At 40.7% G+C, this 24,952-nt stretch overlaps 1 protein-coding gene across 16 annotated transcripts in view; it reads right to left on the bottom strand.

The window, feature by feature from the left end:
- The window catches only part of DTNA (dystrobrevin alpha), a 224,508-nt gene that overhangs the window by 70,700 nt on the left and 128,856 nt on the right, over positions 1–24,952 (bottom strand). For all 16 annotated transcript variants that reach the window (XM_064706057.1, XM_064706045.1, XM_064706046.1 and 13 more), the window contains one exon: positions 21,479–21,559. In XM_064706057.1, coding sequence (XP_064562127.1) covers positions 21,479–21,559 — 81 coding nt within the window. The remainder of the gene's footprint in view (positions 1–21,478; positions 21,560–24,952) is intronic.

Genomic DNA, 24,952 nt, shown 5'->3' with positions numbered 1-24,952 from the left:
GGTGCAGACCACAGTGATGCAGCTGTGCCCCTGCAGCCCACGGACATCCAGGGGGATGCAGAGATCCACCTGCAGCCCATGGAGGTGCATCCACCAGAGCAGGTGGGTGCCTGAGAGGAAGCTGTGAGCCTGTGGGAGTCCTGCGCTGGAGAGGGGTCCTGGCAGGGATCTGCAAACCTATGGAGAGAGGAACCCACGATGGAGCAGCGTCGTCATAGGACTTGTGATTCTGCATGCTGGAGCAGCCTGTCCTTGAAGGACTGCATACCAGGAAAGAGTGACCCAGTGCAGCAGTTTGTGGAAAATGTTGTCCACAGGATGATGTCTCCTGTGGGAGAAATCCTAGGTTGGAGCAGGGGAAGGACTCCTCTCCGAGCAGCAGCAGAATCACCCTCTAATGAGCTGCACTAATCCCCCTTCTCTGTCTGCCTGTGCCACTGAGGTGGAGGAGGCAGAACTTGTGAAGGAGGAAGGGTGGGGGAAAGATATTTTTAAGGTCTTATTTTACTTCTCATTATCCTGCTCTGATTTTGTTAGTAATAAATTCAATTCATATCTCTAATTAGAATCTGTTTTGCCTGTGATGTTATTTGGTGGGTGATCTCTCTCTGTCCTTATCTCAACCCTTTGTTATATTTGCTCCCCCTTGACCAGCTGCAGAGGGAGTGATGTAGATGCTTTGGTGGGTGTCTGGCATAAAACCAGAGTCAACCCACTACAGCTGGGTGGGTGGAGTACACAACCTCTGAACTCTTCTGTTTGTTTTCTGGCTGGTGGAAGAGCAACTTCCCCATAAAAAGTCTGGCATGGGTCTCAGATCCTTTTAATGCAGTCATTCCCATTCCCACTCAATCATTTTTCACTGTCACAGAGGTAATCTGGATAAATGGAAGATGAACAATCTCCAGGAAGACAGCCGGCACGTAATAAATGATCCTTTCTGGGCAGCTTCTCCACATGGCTCAGAGGCTTGAGGATGGAGGAAGTCATCAGAAATCAGGCCATTGTCTGCTCCAGGAGAGAGGGGTTAATGAGCATTCCACCACACAAGCCAAGGAAAGTACCAGAAATACAGAGCAACATGCCAGAAAATGCAGGAACAGGCTGGACCATGTGAATGTATTTTGTGGTGGCATTAAGAGGGAAGGACAGACAGAAAATGAAAGGCGAAGTGGGATTGTTTCCCTCAAGGTCCATAGCCATGCAGGCTGCTGCTGGCCATGGGGGCTGTCTCTGGTCATTCAGACCAAGCAGATGAAAAAGGTCCTTCCACCAGCAGTTTCACCAAGTTGGCTTCTGGCTATGTGTGCAAATCATCAAACATGAACTACAGAAAGATAACAATGTGAGAAATTACCAGGCACAACAAATTGCAAAAGAAAGAGTAATGCCATATGCGGATGATCACCTTGACTTGAGGCTACACTAACAAGAGAGCAATCCAAGAAACAGGACAAACGGGTACCAGCACTACAGACCAAGGCAGAAATTACTAGGACAACCTTATTATAAATACTGAATAAGGATGTAAAATCAGCAACATTGGAGCTGGTGGGAAAAGAATAAACAGGGACAGGCTGTTTATCTCGGAGTGCATGAGTGTGGTAGCAGAAAAAAGCATGAGACTGGAAAAGGGCAATTTGAAGGGCAGCAAGTCATATCATCAGAACTGCTGGGATACCTTTCAAGCAGCCTGTGCAGGAACAGTTTTGACCATACATGTTCACTTCTGCAGTCATTGGAAACTGTGATGTGTTCCCAAACCTCAATATAAGGTTACCCAGGGCAGAAGAACCACATAGCCAAACTCCCTAACAGTGAGAATTTCATGCTGTAATTAAACTTTAATTGCTGTAGCCTAGTACTGGGAAATTCTTGAATATGGAGGAAAAAAGCTGGCACTATGAATAAGGCTGAAATGGGGGTTGGTGTCTTTATTCTTCACATGATCTAGTATGGATACTGTGTGGCTGTCAGATTTTAATGTGGGGTTTTTTGTTGTTTTGTTTTCCTACTGATATTATATTTCTCATAACATAGTCATATCCAGAGTTAATTTTGATGATAGTCTTGGGATAGAAAATGTCCAGAGGCTAACAGAAGTGGGACTAATAACATCAGTATACTAAACACATCTGAGGGAAAATGACTCATTTTATTGTTAACTCTAACCTGAAAGGCTCATAAGCTCTCCTCATGTTCATTGGTATGCCAGAAAGGTAGGGCACAAGACTAAGAAAATGACTTATTGGAAATTACAGAGCTGTAAGAGTTCCCTACCCACTATGAAATATTAGTCTCAAGAAACTGCTGTGTATTTGTGCTATAAATAATTTTACTCGGGCTTTTCTTCTTTTCTCCAGAAACACTTTGGTTCCACTTGAAGCTGAATAAACAACAATCATACTGCACTATTTCATTTTGCATTTTATTAATTAATTGTACATACATCTAAGAGGCTGGAAAGCAATATTTCCTGGAGGAAGAGATGGAAGATGGACATGAGCCACACATTTAACAAGAACTACTGATTTTGAAAATACCTGCTCAAATGTCTAGCTCAAAATCACAAGGACATTTTGTTAGGCTGCTGTATGGATGACTGAAGTCTCTGACCTTTACTCAAGTCAGTTGTCATGGACAAGAATCATGCAGCTAAATTAAATGCAAAAAACGAAGTGTCTACTGTTGACTGGTGACCAAGGCTCTCTCTCATGTCAGTGAAAGAAAAAAGCACCTTAAAGCATCTGTTGGGAGACAGGTGGCATGAGCAGTGCTTTGAATCTGCCCATATTTCTTCACTGACTCCAGACAAAGCCTAAAGCACCATGTTTGCATGAGTCATGTAACCTCAGAGCTGGTGAAGTTAACTGAGTTGAATCCCACACCTTCCTCCTTAAACATTAAGAAAAGATGTCTCTTCTAGTCTGACTACTACATGACCTAGAATAATTCAGATTTTATTGAAAATATGAATAATAAATACTTCAATCTGTATGAACAGCTACCAGATCCTGTCATAGTCACTACCTTTTACATTGCATAGCTTGACCTTGTGCAGATTACATTCAGGTGTAGTGCCCTACTGATCACCATGAATTCCATTATTTTTTAAGGTTACTCATACAGTAAGCAAACTTTTACATATTCTATCATGCTGCCAAGTCAAACTGTCAGTATTGGCAAAAGGGAAGTAAAACACAGGACTCTGCAAGCTCCACTCATTTGTACTAATAGAAATTGATGCCTATGGCTAATGTGGTATCTGTATTCTGTTCAATGTAATAACAGAATGTCAACCTTGCAAACTTTGCATAAGCTTACATTCCTCATTTTCTCTTCTATCCATTTTCCATAATACCTGTTATGCTTATTTATTTATTTATCCATCCCTGAGACTGTTCTAATCTCACTGAAGAAGGCATATCTCCTTTGTTTGCACAACACGTAGTGCAATAAACCCCAAATCTGATTTCTACATGCTACATGATGCTAACAAGAAGAGTTTGCAGAGTAACAAAGCAGCATATAAATGCAGGAGAGCTTTCTCTCTCCTAAAATCTGCCTTGAATTCCCTCAAGAGACTAAAACTCCAGAAGTTTGTTTTTAACTTCTAATTACTGTTGCTGCTTTTGTTGCCTTGCCTACATTTCCCACTGAAAAGCGAATTATGCCTCAGCATGTAAAAGATGCCCCTATGGAAACAGATTTGGAAAACCAGAGAAATCTGTCAGTTGTTCTTTCAGTGCCAGCAGATGATCACTATGCAGTAGGAGTAAAAGCTGCTTGTATCTAGTGCCTGTGTGACATAAGGTTATCAAAAATCATGAAGCCGAGCCAACATTCATGGACCCTTCAGAAAGGCCTCACACTCTGTAAACAACACAGCTACCCAGGTGTAGATCTCTCATTTTCCTGATGTCTGAAAAAACTGTAGAACATCTCCACAAGCAATTGCTAAACTGTGTTTCCCTTTAGATTTTCTGTTAAGCGATCTTTAAAGTCACGATCTTTGAAGCTAAGCTAAAGCTCTGCATTATTACATCCTCTGTGGCGAACACTGCCCCCTAATTTAGCTTTTTATGTCATTTTTGAACAGCATCATAGAAGGTTTCACATTTGAGCATGCTCAGTAACAGACAGTGATGAGTGAACGTAAATAAAGCTCAGTGTCTGGACAGAAGTGGGACGACACAGATGAGGAGCATTACAGATGGCTGCCATTCACTCCACAGCAATCATTACCAAAAAATGCACTCTTTGAGGAGACCTGGACTGAACTGCAGAGAACTGAGATCAATGCATGAAAATACACTCCAAACAGCAAATGTTATTTCCTTCAATGGTTTTCTTCAGCTGTTAAGGCAACATTTGGAGAGTGCCTGTTGCCAGTGCACTGAGACAGAACTGATCAGTCTCTCCCTGCAGGATGCAAGAGGGATGAAGATGGCTGGCTCAGTTTGAAAGGAGCTTTGTATTTGCCTCACACCAAAAAGTTTTCAGATGCCTTCAAGTTTTACATCCTGCTCTTGTGCCTTTACCTGTTCAGAATGCCTCTTCCTTTTACATTTTACTACTTTTACAATGAAAGTGAGCAATTAGTAGTTACAGTGAAGAATTCCATCACCTACAACACTGTCAACAGGTCAATTTGGGGAAGAGATGTACCCTGGATATGTTCAGAGAAAACACAACTTAGCAATCTTATCCTGCTTATTATACACATATATGTCAGTTTTACTGATCTTGAGCCTCCCTCTTTCCTTCAGGCATTTTCTAGGCTCTTCACTCTTCATCTTTAAAAAAATGTACTTTTAATTTATTGTAACTAGTAACTTGAATTTATTTGCAGTAAATAATTTTCTGTTTGGTAGATACAGTATCTTAATAGGCAAAATGAGAGACAAGAGATGTACTGCATTTCTTTTTTTCAACTCAAAGCAAAGAAATTAGTATTTACTTATGCAGTGAGAAATGAATTTTTCTCTCCATCATGCAATTTATAATTATGGAATAGCTCTGAGATATAGATAATCTTGGATATATCACTAATCTCAAAGGAGGCAGATTACTTCAAACATCAGCTGTCAAGAAATGATGTTGCCCTAAGCAAATATAAAAAAGAAAAAACTGCAGCAAAGTTTATCTTCTAAGTAGTAAAAAAAATTAAAAATTTAAAAACAGTCTGCATGCTTAAGCTTTGTGATTAAGCTTTCCTACCATTAAATGAATCTATTTATACAAGAATCCTCATCTGCCCTATTTCATTTTTTTTTGTATTACACCCTAACCATGAACTTATATTGGTTTAAATTCTTTCCAAAATTTTACTATACATTTCATGAAGATTTTAGTCCAGCAAAGCTCTTACACACATGCTTGAGTTTAAGAATACTTGTACTGTCATTTGAAATCAATGGCACTTGACTGTATGTCAGGTATTTCAGGTGGATTTCATTAAAAGGGAAAGATTTATGCTTCCTTGTCTAGCAGTCCTAAGAATACTATAAAATATGCTAGATGATTCTTCTTTTTCTTTCATTAGAATCTATGAACCCATCACAAATTAGGGTATTGGGGCCATTTGTCATCGTCATTGCTAAGAAGGCCTGGGAAGTTACTCACATTTTCTGTTTGGATCCCTCTCTCGTGCTGCCAAGCAGGTAACAGAGGACTGACTGAGGCATATTTTTCCTCTAAACCACACCTGCTGGTGGCCAAGCTGCCCCTCAAACCAGTCAGCTGTAGTGTGATCACTGAAAGCTTTACCTGCACATCCCACTGCTATGCAGATCCAAGTGCCAGCGATGAAGACTTGCAGTTTTACACACTGTCTGGATACCAAATTACATGAAAAAGAAAATGCACCAGGGTGTTGCTTCTGCTTAGTTCTAAAATGAGGTACTTTTTGGCAGGGTACATCTGGTGACAGCTGTCACTCTACACAGTCTGGCACACCCAGACCCCTCATGGCCCAAATATCTGATATAAAGAAGAAACTCCTCACTGTAAGGTTGGTGAAGCACTGGAACACGTTGCCCAGAGAAGCTGTGGATGACCCATCCCTGGAAGTGTTCAACGCCAGGATGGGGATGGGTCATCCCCATGGATGGGGATTCGACCCACCTGGTCTAGAGGAAGGCATTTCTGCCCATGGAAGGGGGTTTGAACTAAATGATCTTTAAGATCCCTTTCAACCCAAGACATTTATGATTCTGTGATCCAATGCAAGGGAGTAGAGAACAGGGAGCCACACTCTTCTCAGGGATAGGACAGTAAAAGGACTGAGGGAAACAGGCACAAATTAAAATACAGGAAATAATTTAAACATAAGAAAAAGATTTTCCCTATAAGGATTTCAGAACTGTGTGATATTGCCCACAAAGTCTGTGGATTATATCCTTGAAAATAATCAAACCTGAACAGGACAAAACCCTGAGCAATCTGCTGCAGCTGATCCTGCTCTCTCCAGAAGTCCCTGCCAACTTCATTGATTCTGTGATCATGAACCTCTACTGCAAAACCACAGTAACTCACTGGAAAGGAGTCAGTGCTGCCTCACTGCCTTTTCTCTAAAACCATTACTCAAGTAAGCTGTGCTCCAAGAGCATTCTCTAACACATGTGGTAAATAAAAAAACCACAGAACCTTCCCTGAGGCCTCTTGAATGTTTGAGAAATAGTCCTCCACATTCTCAAGAGGTTTTGTGTGAGGGGTGCTGCAGGCCTTCACAGCACTGTGTGCACTCAGGTATTCCCTTTAGCTTTCCCCTGAAGACCAAGGGATTTCAGAGGGAGGCCATGGCTCCATTTAATCCCCTGTCAGCTGCATGCATTCCTCCTCCTCCTCCTCCTCACCTTTCTGCCTGTGCTGTGAGACTGCACAGCTGTGTGGTATGCACTGGCTCTGCAGGAAGCTGGAATAAAGCTATCCACTTCTACCTGCCCATCCCAGTGGTGAGTGGTGAGGAGGAGTGCCCAGGTTAGGAACTAAACTTTTAGACAAGCCAACAGAAGCAGCTTTTTCCTGAATCAGTGTGCAGATGGAGTAAGTCAGCTCCATTTGGACTCTCTGGATTCACACAGATCACCTGTCCCAGCGATGCCACATGGGACAAGCAATGTCCCAGCCTTCAGGAGCTGGCTTGTCTGTGCATATGCCAGCCAGCTGCATGCTGCATGCACAGAAGACATTCCTGAGTGGGGGCCAAACCTGGCTGCTGCTTTTTTGGAATCTGCAGGACACAATGCGTACAACTGAGGCACTGAAAAATTTAGGGAAAGTTTTAAATGTTCCCCTGTCTGCATAGTTGTAGTGCCATCCTATTATACTCTACCTCTGTTGTGCCCAGAAGGTAAAACAAGTTATCCTAAAACCTCCTGGGATTCTGATCACTACAGAGCTTTGATCAAGTGTTAATAATAAGGAGTAATCAATAGGCTAACAATACACTGAAATGTGGTCTTCTCACTTTTTATATAGTAGCTGACAAATCCATCAAGGTGTATGAGTGTGTAAAGATCTCCAGTAAAATTTTTCTTTTATATAGTAATTTAATTTACAATAGAAGTTCCTTCTTCCCCTGCTGTCAACTCCTGACCATCTTGTCTTACCTCTATTTAACCTAAGACTGAAGAGCTCTCTGTGGGTGGCAAAAGCCATCAGTCTCTCCAAGGAGCAGCACTAATGACAGTCAATTCTGCAAAAGGGAACAGCAGGTGATCCACCCTGAGCGCTGGGCTGGGAAACTGTTGTCATCTACTTGTCACCCAGATGCCGGCAAAGTGTTTCCTTTTTTTAAAACGTGCTTTGAAACCATTTATTTGAAATGGTGAACAAAGCATGACATATATAAAATGAAATAATAAAAATATAACTCTAAGCTTCCTAGTATTTTGATGACAACTAGGAAAGAATTAGAACTCTGCCCTGTTGCTAAGAAGTGAACAACGTCTTAAATCTATTGATTACATATAATTTTCTTAATTCAGACATTAAACGTATTTATGAACTAAAGACCAATGTGCAAACAGCAACATGTATTCCTTAGTCAGAAACTTTCTAAACAGCTGAAGACAATGGTATTTCTAGACTGCATGTCTCTATTATTTTTGTGATCCCACTTCAGAACTACTCTAATGAGAAAGGCTTTACTTGAGGCCCTGTGTTATCAGGCTTCAGTCTGACTGATTAGTTCCTACAGAAGGGCTCTGCAAGTGTCAGCTCTCAAATAGCCAAAGAACTCACGCGGTAACAAGACTTGGTCAACAGATATGTACAATACACAACATCTTTCTCACTTCTCTTCAAAAAGGTCAGCCTGCCTTGCATTTGAGCTGTCAGGTCAGTTTGTAAAATATAGATCTGGTGAACCTGACAGTGAATACAGCAATGAAGCTCGGAGACTTTCAAAAAATGTTTCCAGAGTGTGAGAATTCAAGACATCTCTCTAGCTGTTCTAGGCTGCCAAGACCTCCGCCAAGAAGCTCAGAGACCCTAACACAGAACCCAAGATGCCTGTAGTTTTAATTATGACCCATTGAGCAAATTACCAACCTTATATGAAGATTAGCAAGCCATGAAAGTATAAGTAAAATAATAATTAGTTTGTCATGAAGTGAAAAATAGATTTCTGAAAGTTTTTAGAAAAAGAAGGCAAGATGGAGGAATCTAGGCGTGTCCAGCCTTTCTCCTTCTTCTTCTTCTTCACCTCCATCTTCTGCTGTGATGTTGGCATTTTTAGATTGGTTTAGAGTAGAAGTTCACTGTCTAACATAGGTGATAAATATTAGATAGCAATTGTAAATACTGTACATGTAGTTTTCAGTATTAAAAAATAACACTGCCCCGGGGGCAAGCAGAGTGTCTCTGACTGTCCTGCTGAGCAGACCTCAGCAAGCCAAGAGAAAGAATTTTATAGATAAGAAACAATAAACAGCCTTGAGACCGAGAACTGAACAGCTCTGACTCCTTCTTCAACCACTGCGCTGGGAAAAGAGACTTTCTAACATATCTCGGGGTCACTCTGACCAGCTAAAGCCCCGAGAGCAGAGGAGAAGCAGGAGCCACACGGGGAGCGCCTGAAGCCGGGGGAGGCAGGCCCAGACGGCGGCAGGCCCAGTGCGGAGGCGGGCCCAGACGGAGGCAGGCCCAGACGGAGCGCACGAAGGCCGGAGCCCCGCCGAGCCCCGCGCCGCCGGCGGGACGCGGCACACGCTCCTGGCGGGCCCGCCACAGGATGGCACTCCTGGGTGGGTTTTAACTGCAGCACGCTGGCTCCAGCGTTTTTAACTCCCTCCTGGCACGGTGTCAGGCGAGACAGCGCGGATGAGAGGCGGTGCATGCCCGCCGCTGTCTCCCGAAAATGGCTTGTCTGTGCTTAGTGGGATCGGGACGGCGTGCGCGGAGATGCGGCTGAGAGCGTGTCCTGCGCGGGCAAACAGTGCCAGAGCCGTGCGGTGGAAAAGGCAGAATGCCTTCATGTTGGATGCCCTTATTACAGTGATAACATCTTCTCCAGCAGTATGCTTCTTCAAATGCCAAGTCTGGCTTATACCACATCTTTCTTTCTTCAAGAGTTTCCTTTTCCCCTCTGATACAACCGCTGCCAGCTCCATCCATCCCCCCCAAAAACACCTCCCATGCCACAGCTTGCTTGGCACTGTTACCAGCCAAAAGCAACCAGAGAGGGAATGCAAATGTTAACAAATTGGGTTATTTGCGTTTTTCATTAATTTTGAAGCAGTGCACGTGGATACAGGGTGTTATCCCCAGTCTCATATTAACTGCTGTTTCCTTTAAAAAATAAAAAATAGCTCGTGATGATAAGGGAAAATGTGATTTAACAGTTCTTTACAACAATTTCTTACCTAATAGCTATAGAAAACAAGTTGAGATTACATTATCAACCTTCAAGGTTCAGTCATACCACAAAGGTCAATGAAAAAGAATGAGCACCTATTATACATTTAGAACTGCTCGAAAACAAAAGCCCTCCTTGGCATATATCCTGTTTTTCAGAGCGTGATCCATGGTTACTTTGTTTTCTGTAGTATTATTTAAAAAAATCATTTAGGGTTGGCCAGACTGTAAACAGCAACAAGGTACAGAACATAATTAAAAGATGAATTGTGCACTTTCTTGAATATAAAAGATGTGATATTTTACATATATGCAAATTCTTAACCTGATCCTTATTCTATTAATTTAAATATTTTCTTATGTAATGTGGACTGAATTTGACCCATAACATTTTCATCTATTAAGAATAATTAGAGAAGTTTTTAAGCTGAACTTAATGCTTGGGTAAACAGTCTGATACCACAACTGCATTTTTCATCCCCAGAGCAGAAGAGACATACTAAAGACTAATACCATATGCTTCCCTCTTCTGAAGAGTTTGGTTCAGTCCAGAGGGTTCCTGGGACAAAATCCCAGTACCAGCTTCAGCTGGTGAGAGTGAGAGCACTGCTGTGCAACAGGACATTCATGTGACACACAGGACTTTGGTGAAAAAGCATGTTATGCCTGAAGTCATAAGGACAGTTCAGACTGATCTTATTAAACCTTTTGCTGAGATTGGTAATCAAGTTATTAATTACTGTCATAGGTTCCAGCTTTCATAGGTATTTAATAATGTATTACATTGGAAAACAATGCAATTTATTTGCCCCAAAATCTTCTGGAATATGAGCTACAATCAGCTTGGAAAGATGGAACCTGGTATCTGGAATATCCATTTCTGGGATATCAATTTCATTTGAATAGGCAGCTCTTATTCAGAGAACCTATCTAGAATATTTGACTAAACTCTGTTTCAGTGTTCACACAATCTTTCCAGATTTTCTCTCCTGACATTACTCACATTCCAAGTAATGTCTTCTGCCAGAGTGGGTCGGTGCTCCATCTCCCCAGCTGATTCATTCCCTCAGTAACCACGACTCCCAAACCAGAATGCAACTGCAGTGCCTCCCCTTAAAATACCATGCTCTGAAACTTCCCATCTCTTGAGGAAATAAGGACTAGGCCAAGGAGAAAAGCTACAGCTGATACAAACATAGCTCAACAATCAGCCACACTGAGAAAGGCAACAAGACTGCAGAATGTGAAATGGCAGATAAATGAGATTTAGGTGAAGTTTTACACATCCATCCTCCCCACTGTGTGTGACAGAAGCTCTTTAATGATGTTGTCAGGGCCCCTAGATGGAGTAAGAGTCTCGATGTACATGGCCACTTATCTGTCATCCTTTATTTTACACACACAGTCCTTAAAGACATGCTGCAAATCCAAGACAAAATAAAAGAGTTTCAAGGCAAAATATAGATGAATGAACTGTGGAAAATTAAACGTGGGGAAGATCAGGACCTTTACAAGAGATGCAGGATGATACTAGTGTCAACTTCATTTATCAGAAATTGAGTTCAACCTCTTCAAACAATACACACTGAGAGACTGATTCATTCCTTCCTTTGTGCCATAGTGATGTCAATGAGTTCAAAAGAGTTACTTTCAATTTACTCCCTGTCAGGAAAGGAGACATCCATCTATCCGTCCACACGGACCAAAGAAAAGGCTGAGCAGACAGAGAACTTCTGTGGAATTAGCCTACACTTTTCTTGGTTAAAGGGCCAAACACTCTGCTAGAAAACCTCTGCAGCCAAAAATAATATCACAGATACAACTCAGTCTGAATTCAGACTAGGAGTGCCTTGGTTCAGCACAAGAAAAAGGCCTCTGTAAAGCCATTGTATATCACAAACATTAATGTCAGGAAGCTGAATGTTCATTGTATAGAGACCCAGAACTGTATTAATAACAATACCCACTGAGAACATTATATTGTGCAGTCTCTTCACACTTATAAAAGCAGGAAATTATTTTTATAGCCAACATCTTCTGTTTTCACAATTTGTCCTAGCATACCAGATACTTGCTGTATGAAATCTTCCACTAAGACTTAATGAAAATAAAACTAGATGCAGTAAAATATGAAATAATGGCTAAGTTATAGCTTCTAAATATTCTGGGTGTTATGAAGTTGATCTATATTACTAGACTTCCACGAACTTTTAATGTAAGTGAAAACAAATGAGCATGCAAAAAAACCACTCATTGGGAATTACAGGAGGAGAGAATTATTATAAAAAAATGACATCAGGTCCCACATTCTGATTTTCCTTCTGGGGACTGTTTGCTGTCTTCACCCTGAAGGATGCCATAATTGCTAAGAACGTTCACCACTGGCTGTGGCTGGCTCCACAGTGGGCTTATTTGTAAAAGTTACTGGAGACAGGAATGAGGAATGGCTGGAGATAAATCAAGCTTTCTGCGCCAGGTTGTGATGGAGACCACTGTTTAGGCAGGAAGATGGTGCAGACTGTGTGGTTAAGGTGAAGAAAAGCTGTGTAGTACCTACTCGTTCTCCTGAGCTGACTGATGGCTTAAAAACCAGAGACAGGGTAAAAATTCAGCAAAATTCCCAACTTGGCAGATGCAATGGAGAAGGAGTTCAAAAACATGAGGAATTCAAAACAAAACTCTTCAATTTATTTACTGTAAGGGTTGCTAAGCATTGGAACAGGCTGCCCAAGGAGTTAGTTGATGGAGTCACCATCCCTGGGGGTGTTCAAGAAATGCCTGGATGTGATACTTAGTGCTTTGGTCTACTTGACAAGATGGTGATGGGTCAAAAGTTCTTGGAGATGTTTTCCAACCTAAATAATTCTGTGATTCTGTGAATGCAGTGCTACAACACACACATTGGGCAAAATAGTCCAGTTTATCCTGTAAGAATCTGCAAGTACATAAAAACTGTCCTTTAGTCTCTACAGAAAACATGTATGTATGGACTGAGCTCATGTATGGCTCCTCAAGAATAATTGCTTTGAGTCCAGAATGGAGACACAGGCCTTCAAGGTGAAGGTCCTTAGGAACAAACAATCACCAAACTCACTGAGAACTGCTCCAAAGATGACTTGTTACTTCTTTCCCCCCTTGCCACATAAACAGGCTGTCATAGAGAAAAAAAACCCAAGAGAATGACCCGTACATGACAGGCATTAAGTCACACTGCTTAAGGCACTCTGACACATTAGGGAGGTGCTCATGTGACATCAGGGCAGACCCAGTAAAAGACCCACACAGGACAGATCAGAACAGCCCACGGAAAGGGAGCAAAGGCTCAAGTGTAAGAGAGGGTTTGCTCAAAAAAAGGTTCTTGGAACCAAGAGAATAACAGGAAAACAGAGAGTAGACGAGGGAGTAAGGGTTGCAGAGAAGTCAGAGATAAAGTAAATGCCACAGATAATGACATGAAGCTGAAGAAGGGACAGGGAAATAGTGAAGGAGACTTTTAAAAACACAGCTACAGATTGAGGGGAAAAAAATGAGGGTGAATGAAGCAAAAGCTCTCACACAAAGAATCAGAAGATACAGTGATTCTGTGATCACCAAGGTATTGGTTTGTTTCCACTAAACAGTATCTCTACATCCATTTTTTGATTTTTAGACTGTCTACAAGATAATAATAGTAATAATAATAATTAATAATAAATTTTCATTTGTTTGAAGAATTTATTAAGAGGACCAATGTGAAATAGGATACAAAAATCTTTCTGGCTTGGGGAAACTAAGCCAAAGGCTGCCAGACAAAGGTGAGTGACGCCTATTACCCGAAGCAGATGTTCAGAGACATGAGCAGGGAACAGAACAGACTGTCCAACCTTACATGTTCATCAGGAAAGCCATCAGAAATAGCACAGTGAATGGCAGTCTTCACAGAGTTCAGGAAGTCAGTAAGAAGAGATTTTCAGCTATGATCCAATTACAAAAGCTGTCTGCATTCAGGCAGAGCTGTGCCACCTGTGTAGCAGAGGGCAGCATGTAGGTATACTTGTGATGTGACCTAGGCCACGTGGCTGTCAACTTCTGACTTAAAGAAAGCCAAATCACTCATTTTCTTCTTTAAAGTACAAAATAATATTAGCTGACAATCTTCAGCAACTCCTGCTTTCAACAGGAGCCACTTGAAATCATGGGTATGTTTGAAAAATCAATCTCTAAGCAACTGGAAATGTAAGAGTTTTAAGGTAGATATCCTTGTTTCACTCCTTTTGACATTAAAATGAATTCCAAATATCCACTAATAGTTCTTGTCTGAGACTTGGATGAGACAGACTTGCAGTGGCAGCCTTTAAGAGCAAATACTCAGGGACATCTGAGATAACACAACCCTCTTATACAACAAGAGTACACTTCATGCTAACACTGAAGAAAAGGCTGAACAGCAGTCCCTCAATGAACATGCCAAATATACAGGTTATATGCCAGCTCTCTAACAGCTATTATGATTGTCAAGCATATTAATAAACTTTTACAGTTGAAAGGAAAAGAAAAATCTGAACCTATTTTCAGGATATTGTGCTCTGAGCGAACACTTACAGACTAAGGATTTGTCTGCAGGGAATATGCTAAATCAAGCCCTTTTGAACTTTTGATTAAATAATTGATGCATAATGCAGAATGTATAATATATGCATCCTTTTTCCATAGTTGCCTGGAAACCCATATGGAACAGTACTAGCAATTCCAGAAGCATTTAAGTCGTTGGTGAAGACAAAGGAACAAAAAAGTTTTAAAAATCATTAACTCATCTCTCTTTCCATTCTTCAAATACTGCAGGATACCAGAATTAGTAACTTACACAATGGTATCATGACTCTTGTAATATAGAGTGGCTTTTTTTTTAAGGCTGTATCCCTTGGAGCCATGTGAATAATGTTACTCACTGTAAGGGAACTTGTAAGACTCAGCTTTCATTAAAACAGAAAACAAAGGACCCAACTGATATTTCCAGCCTCTACCTTTATGTAATAGAAATAAGCAGATTATAGAATATACAAGGTGGTCAACAATGAATAACAAAAATATGAATGCAAAATGGTATTTTTCTTTCCAAATTATAGGATTTTAAGCAAATCTCATAAAAGACTGATCAGTCAGGGTTTAGAAGAATATGAGACTCCCATGATCACAAATTCAAGAGGCAGATTGCTTCAAATTGCAGCCAAGTAGACCTTTTGCACTTCTCAAGTAGGCAACACTGCTTGTCATTCAGTTTGATTGCTCTGTGACCCAGCCTGAAACTATCTTGTGCTTTATTGCTTCCAAGATGAAATGAAAAACAGAATAAAACCCAACAATGAGAATAGAGCACTAACCATGGAAACTACAGTGATGAAGAATTAAATTATTTAAACTAAACGATTCTGTAATCATCATAATTTGAAGTCTCTGTTTCTGATGGCTATCCTGAGTAAAAGAAAAGAAGAGGCAAGCACAGAATTGCATGGGCTGTACAGTACTTGAGATGAGAAAGGCAGGACAGTGACAGTGAACACCCCCTGCCATGGCAGGGATCTTCATGGGATTCTTGTGCCTTTGCACATTTGTTGTGCACTCTATTTGAGAAAATAGCCTTTGCACATTTGTTGTGCACATTTGAGAAAATCAATACTCACTGAGTCAAAGGATGAATGTCTTTTGTACTACACTGGCAAGAGGCCTTGTTTGAGTAAAGAGAAGCAGTTACATGGTCCTAAATCAATCAACATGTAATTATGAAGGATTCAATGGTTAAACATCAATAGGACAGACTGGAACTCTTGTGAGTGTCCTCTAGCTTTGTTTCTAGGGAACTCTTTTGGATGTGTAAACTTGGTGCAGATTTTCTAATGCAGAAGAAGAAAGTTGAACCTGGATGTCCTGTTAACTTCCTCAGTCACAGGATAACACAAAGGTCACGCACCATTTCCAGTGGAATCAAGACTTACTTATCCTTTCCTTTTACTGCAAGTACCAGATAATGTGACTTTTCATTTTGTGGTGAATTGCATGTTGAATGGGACGGGATAAAATGATACACTAAGTGTCAGCCCAGCATAGAAAAAAATACAGTCAAACCCTAAGCCCTAGCAATTTTATTTAGGTTAAATCAAATAATTTTTTAAAAATTGCTTGCTGTGATGAGGGGGGCCTGTAGCTCATACAGGCTGATCTCATAATTTCATACCCAGATAGTCAGTTTCTAGGACAAACCCATTTTCAGCAGCTTGCTGTAGCATTACAGGAGGTCTAAGAGTACAGACAGAAATGAGCTTTAAGAAAAGCACCTAAAAATAATGTAATTACAGTAACTGTCATTCATTTTCACTAGGAAATTATTACATTTCAGGAGGGGAGAAATTATCCTAACTTAAAACAAATATAAAAAGGCAGATCAGATCAGGGAAGCACCCAAAAGCATGTACAGAGATTAAGCTGACATGCCTACATGCCTCAGCCTGACTGCACAAGCCCAGAGGAAGCAGAACAAAAGGAAGGTGGAGGTGGAGAAGACTGCCTTGGACATACATAAGGATTCCATCACAGTCATGGCAGCTGTGCTACAACCCAGATAGGCCAAAAGAATTAAACAACAACAACAAAAATCATTCACACTGAACAATATTAAAGGGAGAAACAAAGACACCAACACCCTAAGGTGTTGAGAGATAATCTCAACACCTGAGGTGTTGAGATTAAACTGCCAGAAAAACAATCTCCCTTTTTGTCTGCTTCAATTAAGCCACATGTTACCATCACCAGCACAGCTTTTGATTCACAATTTCAACTGTCAATGGTTTATTCTGATCTAGAGAAATCAGCAAAATCTGCTTTTGCTGTCACAGTCACAGAATGATCTCACAACATATTTAGGATAGTTCATCAAGGACAGGAGAAGTTTTCCAGCCATATAGTTCTGTATTAGTGAGTGATATTTAATGATATAATGGTTTTTATCATGATTTGTTGTTATATCCTACTCTTGGTTGTCACAATAGCCCAGAGGGAATTTGCATGTGAATGTGGTATTTCATCTCAGCATGTTAATAAACTCACTGAGAAAGAAGAGTTAAAATAAATCAAAGGCACAATGATCACTGGGAAAAATTATAAATTATGGGGTTTGGTGGTTCTGGATACTGGTGGATGTCAAGAGACAGGTCTAACTGCTGTCATTGGTCTTTCATCCTTGTTTTAGGAAAGCCTAAGATGCTTGTGTGCCTGGATGCCATGGATAAATAGCAGCAAATCAACTCTGCCAAGACAGCATTTTCCTGGCAGCAAGGGGTGTTGAGCAGGAGCTGTGTTTGCTGAGAATGTACTCAGGAGCTCCAGAACCTGCTCTGATGCACCTGCAGCGCAGTAAAGGACAATACTCTCCTGTTTGACTTGGTGAGAGCAACATTGGCTCATAGGGTTTTCAAGTTCTGTGACTGTTTCAGACCTCACAGTGCTCACCTGTAGTTTTTCCATCTCCCTCCTTGACTCTTGCAGTGTGCACTATCTAGGACCACCTTTGAAGCACATTTAAAAAATCTGTATGTTAAAGTCAGCTATTCCCATTTGGTGTATTTTGTACAGTGCAGACTGGAATAAACATGCAGCATGTTTCATCAGGTACCTGCACCTGCTTCTTAGTTGCTTTTATTAGCCCAAATAATAAAATTTAACCTCAAATTATTAGGATGCTGCTATTTCCAAGACTATATCCAAAGCCATCCACCAGTAAAATGGCCACAGTCAGCTCATACATTCCTGGCTTTACACTGTGGGATTTAAAGATGACATAATCACCAGCAATGTGTTCTCCAAGGTCATCTGTCCACAAGTTTTCACATTCATTTGGAATATTCATGCCCAAATCTCAATATCTTCTCCAGAATTTAGTATTTATTTGATTTTTTCTTTTTTTTTTTTCCCCAAAAAAGGCATCTATGTCTTGTGCTGGTATTTATAACTAAGGGAAGACTATTGCTATTGCAACAGGTCTATTGCTACAGGAATTCTGCAAAGCAATCAGCCAGTAGTCTGCAATTATCTCTTTCTATTCCCACCAAATCCTCAGAAGTACTTACATTACCTACAGAGTTTCTCTTTTCATTATTTCCAATTTTAGAAATTGTCAGCAGAAATAAAAAGCATAAAATTAGTTTATATTCATGGTGAATTAACAAGGTTTCCCAGCTTTTAAGATTTCTGCATTCAGAATTTTGCATGTCTCCTGTTTTTGGGATTTTTGTAACACATTGTATCCCACATTTGGGCACTTACCAGATTCAGAGGTGTGGTAACAATAATTTGTAAATGTTTTTATTATTTATTTGCAGTGTTAACTTAGGTAAAGAGGAATGCTTAAATTTGCAGGAATTTTTCTTTGAAAGATAACATCAGAGATTTTTCAAATTTATCTACCTATTTTTATGAGTCCTTAAGAAGAATGTTTTGCTTTTCTCAAGAATAAGGCTGGGCTGGATTAAATTCTATCCTGTTTGACAAATTGTTGAAATGACTGATAATGATTTTTTCACACTTTGATGATTGTTTTTGAACTGTCACTTTAAAATGCTTAGAGACATTTTTATAAAAGAAGTACCTCCCACAAACAGAGTATTTAACCAACGTTGTATAGAATTGTCAGAAAGACATACAGTTGCAATTTTGAAGACTGTTGGCTAAATATCTGCAAAGAAATCTTCTTCTTATGAAAATGAAATAATTTTGCAAAGCAAAATTATTTGATCAACAGTGGTAGTACTGAAGGTGCAACATAGATAGTGATATTCTGATAAAAGGTGGTAAATAGTCATGTTCTCTCTCATTTTTACCCAGATAATTTACCTAGTTTCAGGAGAAACTCTGCAAGAAAGAATGGCTCTCAGAATATGATTTTTGCCCATTGCACACTGCCTACTTAGCCAGTAAAACCCAGCCTGCTGCTGAAGCCTTCAGCAAAAAACTGTGTTTTTTTTTTTTCTGAGAGAATTCTCAAAGGGAGGCCAGGAGATGAACCTGTGTCTGTGTCTGCATTAAAGGCAGCAGAAACAAACAGTGCACTGTGTGTGATAAGTGTAGCTGCCTGTTAAATGATATCCCATGACTGCCTATGCTAATGGGCACCTCCGGGTAAAAAAGATGGTGCTAATAAAGCCTCTGCTCTGCTTTCCTTGGAACAAACACTTCTGGCACTCAAAGCAGCTCTCTGCTTCCTTCCTCATACACCTTCAGCCTGTAGCCAAGAGCAGCTCTCAGCCATTTATTAAATTAGCTCTTTAAAAGAACGCCTCAAATGCAGTCTTTCCAAGCAATTTTTCCAGAGTAAGTCTGGGCCAGTGTGCCAGGGCAGGGCAGGAGGGCACAGCTGAAAGAAGACAAGGATGGCTTGAGTGACAGGAGGTGCTATGCACTGGGAGTGGAGCAGAACTGTCTTTGAGCTTTTTTCTTGTTATAGTCTACCCTAAATGCAGCCGCATAGATGCAGCAGAAAGGTTTTTTTCCCCATGACCCCTTTTTCTTTTTTGTCTCATTACTGCTGGGTGGTGCATAATGACAGTATCTGTAGGGAGAAAAAAATCCCAAAACAGTAGCTGACATGAGCCAGAGGTCTGATATTAACCATTTCAAGGGCAGTGCTCAGTTAGTGGCTCTATGTTTAGCAGCTCTTTCTTGGACAGCCATTGCTTGAACACCTGCCAGGTGAATGAATGACTCTTTTCCCATTGATAAGAGAAACTCATCTGGGAGAGCAGCAGTCTACTCTAAACAATGAGAAGGAAACTGTACTGGATGGTGAAAAGACACACACAATCCAGCCTGTTCCAGAGCAGCAGGCACTATTTCTTAAGTTGCACTGAACCTAATACTTAGCATGACATTACAAGCTTCTCCTTTTACTTTTTTTTCCTTAAGGAGAGAGTGATACAGTATAAATCTTTAAACAAGATCAGCAAATTACTCCTCCTATGTTATCAATGGAGACTAGAAGCTGAGTCCCATCCACGAGCTACTTGGCACAAGCTGGCAAACTGCAGGGCATCTGCACTAATTCTCTATGAGGAGAACCAACAGCTCCGCAAAAGCAGATCACAGCTCATAAATAAGAGGCACAAAATTAAAATTAACAACCAGTATATTTCCAGACAGACAGACACTCCCAGCAATGAGGCTATTGTTAGCCCTTGGGTTTTTTTTTATTTGCTTTGCATGCAGTTGCACACATACTTTGCTACCACCATCCATTTAATTGGATACTTTTGTCACCTCAGACTACTGTATTCTGTTACCATGAAAATGAAGTGAAAATGTCATCCTCCTAAACATAAGATTTAAAAAAAACCCAACTGAATGCAACATAATAGCGTCTTTCAACACATTTGCTCCTGAATGGGAGAAGCCAGCTGCTGGGCAGGTACTAACCCCCCCTGGGTTTTGTGTCTGGCAGATTGCTTATAATGTGATACCAAACCTTCAATTCATACTTCAGCTAAGGACATATTAAAAATATGAGAAGTGTGCTACAAAAGTGATTAAACTATCAGCTCCATGGCTAATAACACAGTAAATACTCTCCAAAGTATTTTTCGTTACAAGTTGGCCTCTCCAGTATGTTTGGACAGCATAAGATAAACATTTCTGTAACACAGACAGATGTAACCCCAAAACTAGGAACTTAACAAGGTGGTAAATTTCTATCTACAGTGAGCGTTTTTTAACATACTTACCACTGTGTGCAACACAAGCATAGCCAGGTTGTCATTCTAGTCTGTATGTGAGGACTAAAACCCACTTGTTTTCTCTGTGTTGGTCCTCTCCCTACTGCTACTGCTGACAAGAGAGCCCTTGGTTAGGGGATTTTTTTAAATTGGTGTGGAAAGGCCCAGTAAAGCACATATACCCAAATCTGCCTTTCTAAGTATTTGCATACTATTTTGGATGGAGAAGAAAGGATACACTCCATTACAGATTTTATATGTATTTCACCTTTAAAGCTCACAGCACGTGACTGTGCTAATAGAAAATGCAGCTGTAAAGGGAAAAAGACTGAATCTCAGAAGAGAAGTTAAAAAAGGTCACTAATCAAGTGGGAAATTTCCCAATAAAACTTAGAGGGAGTAAGACAGATATGCAGAGATTACAAGCAGGTTCAGTCTCTCAGAAGAGCTGCATTTAGCGGGCCTTCTGGAAATAGAAGGGTCTCACCAACGTTGCACTTACTTTGCTGCACCCTAAATAGAAGAGGACTAAAAGCAGCATTTTTTCTCACAGAGCTGCTATAAAAGCATTTAATTTGCAGGGCCCTGCTGAAACTCACAAATGCTATTTCACAAGAACATTGGAGAATGCAGTTTACATACTTATTAATTAAAGCTGTGGCCTGTATCCTGCCCCACCTTTCTATGCCTGAATCACTGGCATATTTGAGGCAAGCTCCTCACATAAACAGGTTAATATTTGAAGCCTGCCCAGGCACCCTGATGAGCGTCCTTTGCAATGCCACATCACACAGCCCTGGATTGTCAGCGGTGCAAAGGACAGACTGCAGAGTGCAGAGGAAAGCTTGTAACAATGTAGGTGAGGGAAGTGCTGGCATACTTACAGTTGCATTTCTTCTGAACGAACCGAAGCTTGCATGCTGTTCGGTAGGTGGACAAGCGGATGCGATCCAGATCCTGAGCCCCTAGTGGAAGAGAAGAACGGTGACATTTGGGTGGAATGTGACCTGTGTGTCTCTTTGCTAGCAGGGAAGCCAGGGAACAAAGAGGACACACGAGCTGCCTCGGTTTAACAATTTTCAAGGCTCTTTCCTTTGCAGAGAGAGTGGAGAGGAGTGAGGAGTAACAAGGGGAATGTCAGGAGCTACAGTGTTAAAAGAATTTTAGAAAGGAAGGCAAGGAATAGTCAGCCCACTGTGTCTGTCACTTTGAAGAACAATCTGGTCAAGCTGCAGGCTAAAAGACACACTGGCCAGGCTCCAGCAGCAGGGAAAACCTCAGCTGAATTTTAATATTCAGCAAAAAAAGCCCATAACAAATATCTTTAGCTGACATGCCACACCAGGGCAAGGTATTGCCAGCAAACCCAATCAGAAAACACACTGTGCTGTAACATAAAGACTTATGGCAATCTGCAGAAGGGGGCAATGACAAGGGGTGTGGGGCTTTTCTCCACTTTGTGGATTTATGTTCTCTGCAATGGAGACCTCTGAGGGTCAGCTCTGTGCTCCACACAAAGCTTGGCCCTGGCTTCTGCAACATAAAGATCCAGTAACATTCCCAAAGCAGCTGTCCGAGAGATGGGAACAAACTGAGTGGCAGCTCCCTCACAAACAAGGACAGGACACAGGGGCCAGTGTGGGGGCAGAACCTGGCACAGTGTCCAACAAACTCATCCAAACAAGGTACAGTCAGGATGCAAGAGTGGGATACAGCTCTGCTTTTACACAGGCTTCCTAAATGCTTTGAGATTTCTCAGCTGAACTGCAGAACATATGGCCACGTTGGCATCTGTGGTAGGATACTCTGTCTAAGTGGGGTAAAACAGCTCAAATTTTCTCCCATTTGCAAAAGTTATCAGTGATGGATGGAGAAGGTGGATCATGCTGCTTCAGGCGTTTGGGAATGCTGAGACCAGCCTGACTCCACAACCCCAAAGCTAAACCTTCTGGGGACATGAAAGACAGTCTTTCCTGACAGAAATCAGCACTGCTGAGGATGTGGCACACAAAGTTCCTGATAAAGGAAGCAACAAGTGATAGCACTGATAACTTATCTGAGGCTGCTGAGCTGGCAAGGGAGCCTAGAAACATCTGACTGACAGTCAATCACTTTACACTATAAAAGCTCAGTTCCAGTTTTTAATGGCAGGGACTTCAACACTTTCCTTCTGGATACAAATGTGGCAATTCCTCCCTTGACTGGGGAACGCCTCAAGGCTATTCCTTCAGGCCAAGTGGAAGAGATTTGCCCCCAGTGTTGATATGGGTGAGTAACACCAATCTGTACTTGATAATTATTAAGCTATTTTTGAAATGATTTATTTAATAAATAGTGACCAATATAATTAGTTATAAATATCTATACTATCTGGTAAACAATTTTGATTAAAATATTTTAGCTTAATTGTTATCATTATCACCAATTTAAATAAACATTTTATTCCTATGAATATATTTGGTTTGCTGTCCTTAATCCTGCATGATGAAGTCATATAAAGTATCAATTACATCTATATAATGCTTAAGAAATAAACTCTTGACCAAGTCTGGGGCTAGGATTGGATTGAGCTCTACTCAGACTACTCTCTGAGAAGGAGTTTCCAGAGTGAGGGGGATCCTCTCTGCACCTTGTAACTCAATTGGAGGGCTTCCTTCCCTGATAAATCTTGCGTGAAGCTTCCATTCTGCATGTGGCAGCATCATTCACCATGCTTTCTTAAAGAAAGTCAACCTTTGGACTCAAGTTTTTCAAATGTGCTCTGGCCTATGACATGAAAATGACAATGATACTTTCTATTCTCCTCAAATTCTGTTTTTTTCCTGGCCAAATTCTCCCACAACATCTTCCCAAGGCTCCCAGCTACTCCCTTTTGCCAGTTACACCACCTGCTCCTAGGAGAAATTACCTTTGACTGCTTAACATCAGGTATGGGAAGTATTTTTGTGAGCTTTTCCATCATATCTTCTATTGTTAAAATTATACAGGGTTTTTTCCTTCTCCATTGGTATCTCATTGACAGCTTTAGGAAAATTTCTTTGTAGGTGAAAGGGAGGATAAAGCTTGTAACACTAAGCTTTTTTTTTTTTTTACAGGAAAAATAAGTAAAATTAATGTAACTTTTTCCCTCTTCAGTGAAAGCTATCAATAAACTTCCAGTGCTCCTTTTTAAAATTTCAGCCTTTTAACAAGGTTTTAAAAGTGAAAGCAAAGTGAGACTCTGGCTCACTGAGCTTCTGAGGTTGCAGTAATAATTCTAAATAAACAAATTTGTAGGTAACACTGCTTTTTATTTTCTTTTTTACTATTTGCACACATAGTGGATGGTATTATTTTGATATTATTTAGGGAGTAGGTGTTGCTGAGACGACCCTGGAATAGACAATTTAATTTTGTAATGATTTACATTTTGCCACAGTCAGAGATCTGTTTGTCAAATGACTTCTGTAGAAAAGTGCCATCACTTACGTGATGGAGAGTTCTGCTAAACAAATGGAAAGATGTCCAGGACTGAGCACAGCAAATGAGACAGCAAATTTGTAACTTCACTACAGGACTGCCAGTGGCCTCGCCTTTCTTCAGCCTCCTGGCAGTGTTTCACTGTCTCCTTTGAATATGCTCATGTCAAGTAACACTGATGGCAGTTTGCAAAAACAAAAAAGGGACACGCTGAAACTTTGGCTGCTGTTTTCTTGCTGGATAATATGTGGCAACAGTGATGCACATTTTGAACTCTTCATCAGTGTGGATACACCTGGGCATGTCAGGTCAGACTAAGGTAAGACTAGGACCTAGTGGCTTGATGTCCAACAGAGCCTTTTGAGTTATAACACAAGCTTTAATCACGGGACTCTACAGAAGGTGATAATGATAATGATATCAATTCACAAATGTTTGTAATTTGGAACTAGAAGGATGCCTCTTTTGAAGGAAAGGAAACAAAAAGGGCTGAACTGGACCTCTCAAAATACAGGGAAATCACAGTGGTCCAAATTTAAAGTCTGAATCAAATCCTTCTCTTCCTTGTTTAGGACAGACTTCCCACTTAAAAAGGCTTTAAAAGTTGGATTTCTTTTTTTCTGTTTTTTCCCCCCTCTTTTCTACCTTGTGTAGTCTGGAGCATGGCCCACTTTGTACAATTATTGTGAGGTTTCAATCACTTGCAGATGTAGGTCCCAAGAACTGAAAACACTGGCAAAAGCCTTTATATTATGAATTTTCTTCCTCTGATATTGGCAGGTTGTGGAATTTACCTATTACCACAGGCTTATGCCTATCAGAATGTTAAGAAGCTTCACATGGCCCACAATATGTATGGCATCAGGAGCACATGGTTTTTGTTACACATAATAAAGTGT

The sequence above is a fragment of the Zonotrichia leucophrys genome, chromosome 2 (genome assembly GCF_028769735.1).
Source record: "Zonotrichia leucophrys gambelii isolate GWCS_2022_RI chromosome 2, RI_Zleu_2.0, whole genome shotgun sequence".
NCBI lineage: Eukaryota > Metazoa > Chordata > Aves > Passeriformes > Passerellidae > Zonotrichia > Zonotrichia leucophrys.
Note: the sequence above shows the minus strand (reverse complement) of the source record. Positions and strands in the feature narration are given on the sequence as shown.